The sequence below is a fragment of the Lycium ferocissimum genome, chromosome 9, assembly GCF_029784015.1.
Source record: "Lycium ferocissimum isolate CSIRO_LF1 chromosome 9, AGI_CSIRO_Lferr_CH_V1, whole genome shotgun sequence".
Lineage (NCBI taxonomy): Eukaryota > Viridiplantae > Streptophyta > Magnoliopsida > Solanales > Solanaceae > Lycium > Lycium ferocissimum.
This window is the reverse complement of record NC_081350.1, coordinates 14353910-14358781: the sequence shown is the minus strand read 5'-3', so window position 1 is coordinate 14358781 and position 4872 is coordinate 14353910. Positions and strand designations below refer to the sequence as shown.

Below are 4872 nucleotides of genomic sequence, written 5' to 3'. Positions count from 1 at the left end.
TTCTCTGTGAATCTTTTTTTTGTTTACAGTCCTGCTGTGATACTAATATAGTACTATCTGAGCTATCATGCTACAACTGCAATGTTGAACTCACCTTGTAATATTGGAGCTGTGAAATTTGATGTAAAAGTGAAGCAATCATTGCATTTTCTCCATAAATTGCCTCCTATGAGGTTGAATACGAGGCAAATGCTGACCATAAGGGCTAGTGATGAAGGGCGTAACAACGGGTAGGGGCTCGGGCCTATGGCTTTGAGAAGGATGGGCTTGAATGATGAGGAATGTAAGGCTGCTGTAGTAGCAGGAAACGGGCAATTTGTAGGATTACCCTTCGCTGGGGGTGGTCATGAATTTTTGCCCCTCAAATTGGTGGTCTTTAACTTTTGTCTAAAGGCAAAGTTCGCTTGCGAATTTTTTTTTTTTTTTTGTTGGGGTTAGAGCACAACCTCGGGGTATTAGGCAAAGGGCAAAACTTAAAGACCACCAATTTGAAGGGTAAAAATTAAAGACCACCCTAAATGAAGGACAATCCACGCAAAAAAAGGCAGGAAACGTGGTTTTGGGTTTTGGATTTATTGGGTTGAGTATGAGTTGCCTACGTGAATCTGATGTGGATCCAACGTGGCTATTTTTATTTTATTTTATTTTGTGATGTGGACTTCCATCCATAAAGGGGAAAAAGTCAAATTTACCCTCCAAGTATGGTTTATAGTTTGAATTTGCCCTTCGTCAAAGTTTGAGGTCAAATTTGCCTTTTCCGTTAGGATACTTGATAAATTTGTCCTTATTTGGATGGAAGTTTGATTTGGACTTCACAACACAAAAAAATTAGCCATGTAGGCTCCACGTCGGATCCATGTAGGATCCCATACCCAATTCAATCCACTAATTCCACTGTCTTCGCTTTGAATAATGAACGTAAAAGACTGTGCAGTCTTAGTATTGATCATGAAGAAAAAGAGAGTGGAAATCAAGAACACAACAATGAAGAAGAAGCAAAGGATGAAACAGAGCTACTATGTGACAAGTCATTCTGTGAAATTATGAAGAAAGAAGTTGTTATCTCTGATGCTTCTTGCACTTATTGCACTGTATTCGCATTGGATGGACATAAAAGATTAAGCAGTCCTAGTACTGATGAAGGAAATGGAATAGAGGCTGTTTCTGATGTGACTAAATTACACAGATTTAATGAAGTAGAAGGGCAAAAAGAGCATTATGGGTAGAATGGAAATGTAGAATCTAAACTAGATGAAGAAAAAGAGAATGGAAATCAAGAAAACAACAATGATGAAGAAGATATCAAACAAGAAGATGAAACCGAAGAAACAAAGGATGAGATCGTACGTGGATCCGACGTGGCTAATTTTTTTTTGTGTTGTGGAGTCTAAGTCATACTTCCATCCATATAAGGGCAAATTTATCAAGTATCCTAACGGGGAGGGAAAATTTGACCCCAAATTTTGACGGAGGGCAAATTTAAACTATAAACCATACTTGGAGGGTAAATTTGACCCTTTTCCCATCCATAAAAGGCAAATATATCTAGTATCCTAATGGGGAGGGCAAATTTAAACTGTAAACCATACTTTGAAGGTAAATTTGACCCTTTGCCCTTTGAGAAAATACACTTACAAGTTTTAAAAGCATGGCCAAACACTAATTGTTGCTCAAAAGTGTTTTTTAAATTAATTGGTTAAACACGAACTGTTTTTCGCTAAAGTTACTTTTTTGAAAAGCACTTTTAAAAAAAAATACATTTTTAAAAAAGCTAATTTTAAAAGCTTGACCAAACAGGCTATAAGTACCACAAGAGCATACTTAAAAAAAATAGCTAAATATATCCTTCCTTTTTCCAAGAACTTATTTCTTTTTCCCTTTTAAAACGGTGACACAGAACAACTCAATCCACTTGTTTATTAAGATCTGTCATTTTTTTTTTCCACTGTGTATGTTGTTGTTGTTAATGCCGACGCTGATAGGACCTTTACAGTGTTTTGGAATTAATATTTAATAGCAAGAAAGTAACTTATTGAATTCCCGTTTCCCTTGCTAGTTTTGAATAAGAGAAATTAAGGAAATACACTGAAATTTCAGGAATTTGGCTTTCCTCTTAGACCAATAATTTTCAATGCTTTGTAACTTAATGTAAATTATTCAAATCAAATTAAAAAATGTGCAAATGCAATTAAATGAAAGCAAGTCCTGCAAAGCATGAATTATTGTATCCACACAATTTAAATGTACTTCTACACAGTTTTATTAATTGGTGCATTTATTTATAAGTAGGATCATTGGATGACATATGCAAAAAAAAAAAAAAATAATCACAAAAAACAAAGTTATATTACGAACTTGCTAGGGCATCTTCCATGTTCTTAGCCATTCCCTGCAGCCCAACTCCATACTTCTTGATCAAATCCTCCAATCTCATTCCTTCCACTGGATCAACGGTGATGAACCATTCGATCACACATCCATGTTGACCATCAACTTCATCTGGGACAATCTTGACCGTCGAAAAGTATGACTTGAATCCAATGTTACAATCCACTATCTCATAGCTTAATATCCTCTCAATTGGATTTATAGCCACGAGCCTCTCCTTGGACCAGCTCACTGGAGCACCACTCTCTGGTGGGAGAGAGAATCCAGTACAGTATCGTATGCAACCAACCTCACCATTTTCACCATGGATGCCATAACTTGTTGACAAGCTAGGAAACCATTTGTTTAGGCCAAAGAAATCTTTGAAGAGAGAAAATATTTGGCCTGCATCTGCCTTTTGTAATCTTGTTGAGACTTTAGCTTCCCACTTTGGTTGTGAATCCTTTTGCTCCATTGAAGTAGATGAATTCAGATCCGATTTATTCATTGATAGAAGACTATATATATATATATATATAAAGTTTATAGGATATGGAAAATAATTAATGAGTCTTGGGAATTTTCTGTAGGTCACGTTTCTCCAAAGTCATATAAGGACAACTCGCTTGGGAAGTAATTTATTCTTTTTGGTTTGTTTTCTGGAGTTGGAGAACGCACATTAAATGCGTCCCAATTTAAAATTCGGCCAAACCCATCGACAAACAGCGCGCGTCATTCATTCTTTCACTTAAAAGACTCTAAAGGGTCCCGCCCTTTTCCATTTAGACCTTGTGCAGCGCTATTCCTATTCCACTTAGACACTTTTTGCGCGTTATCTGAGCAAAACCAAACACCACTGCCTCCCTACGTGAATTAAGTGACCAATTAAATTGTGTCAGCTCATTTAAATTGTGTCAACTCATTTTAATTGTAAATTCACTAACTTGTAAATTCGTGGAGTTTTGACCATTAAAAAAGGTAAAATTTCTCAAATGACTACCTTATTGTAGGCTTCCTACCATTTGAATTACCCTTTTTAATATTACCATTCGTAGCTAAAAATCGGTCGATTTGTGTATGTTTTCGCATGTATTTGTTTCCCAAATACATGAGCGTACGGTAAAAAAAGGCAATTTGCTCCTTTAATTTAGGTTGTAACGGTGGTGGTATTAAATGAGAAATTAAGATATTTTTACCTTCTTTTCGCAAAATCTTTTGTAATATTCCTTTTCCTTACACGTTCTCTCTTCTTACGCATTCTTCCACATTTAAATGTAAAAATTCAAATTTCAAATTAAATCTTCAACAACTCTGAAAATACATTGACAAAACAAACACGATCAATCATCAGGTATTTCGTGCAAAAACACCGTTTTGATTTCACAAATTTCGTTTATTCAAGTTGTATTTATGTGATTTCAAAACAACACGATCAATCAACAGCCAATGTATTTGAAGTTTTCAATATTGATTTCGTTTTTTATTTACCTATTTGATAGCATAACTAATGTATTTGACGTTTCCAATCAAACTCCATATATTTTATATTAAATATCATGTATTTGTGTGAATAACAATTTGCATCACCCATGTATTTAGAGGTAATGTATTTGAAGTTTTCAATATTGATTTCGTTCTTTATTTACCCATGTATTTGATAGCATAACTAATGTATTTGAAGTTTCCAATCAAACCCCATATATTTTATATTAAATCTCATGTATTTGTGTGAGTAACAATTTGCATCACCCATGTATTTGATGGGATTAATTTGAACAAAATACATAAATATATGAAAACTTACCATGTATTTGCGTACCCGTGTATTTGAAACTAGATGAACTCGATGGAATTAATTTGAACAAAATACACAAATATATAGAAAAACTTACAAAAATACACCACCAACCACAACAATTGATAGTTATATCATAGAACATACACAAATACATATATTTTTCGTCTTCTCAAAACCCTAAAAAACTTTCTCTCTCCCCTTCTCTCGTGTGCGCCACCATAACCACCATCATGGCTTGAAGCAAAAACAATCACTTCCACCAAGTTGATTTTGTGGAAGAATAATAACACAAATAGCGAAAATTTCACGAAACAAAGGAGATGGGATAGAACGTGAGTACTTTAAGGCTTCTTTTTCCTTTTTTTTGAAAAAAAAAAAAGAAAGAAAGAATATGACGAATCTTCTTGATTGGTGAGAATGGAAGTGAAATTTTTGCAGAAGGGTGAAGAGAGGAAGAAGACGATCATAAAAGGTAAGAAGTTATGAAAAAGGAGAGAGATGGTAATGTATATTAAGTGATTAATATTGTTACCATTAAAAGGGATATGGATTGGGGGTGCTAGTTTTTAGGTGTATTTGTGAAATGGTAATTCAAAAATTCTTGTGTAGCTATAATAGTTAAATTAGAAAAGTATTTAGTTATTATTAGTAATTAAAATAAAAGGTAGTTATTACCACTAATTATGTATTAGAAGTAGCTATAACGA

At 34.2% G+C, this 4872-nt stretch overlaps 1 protein-coding gene across 1 annotated transcript; it reads right to left on the bottom strand.

The window, feature by feature from the left end:
* Positions 1–2242: 2242 nt before the first annotated feature.
* LOC132069237 (lachrymatory-factor synthase-like) lies at positions 2243–3042 on the bottom strand. The gene has a single exon (XM_059462648.1). The coding sequence runs from the start codon at positions 2873–2875 to the stop codon at positions 2348–2350; it is 528 nt and encodes a 175-aa protein (XP_059318631.1). The 5' UTR covers positions 2876–3042; the 3' UTR covers positions 2243–2347.
* Between the last annotated feature and the right edge of the window lie 1830 nt (positions 3043–4872).

Coding starts and splice junctions, on each gene's coding strand:
- LOC132069237 (XM_059462648.1), bottom strand. CDS start 2,875: ATGAATAAATCGGATCTGAATTCATCTACTTCAATGGAGCAAAAGGAT.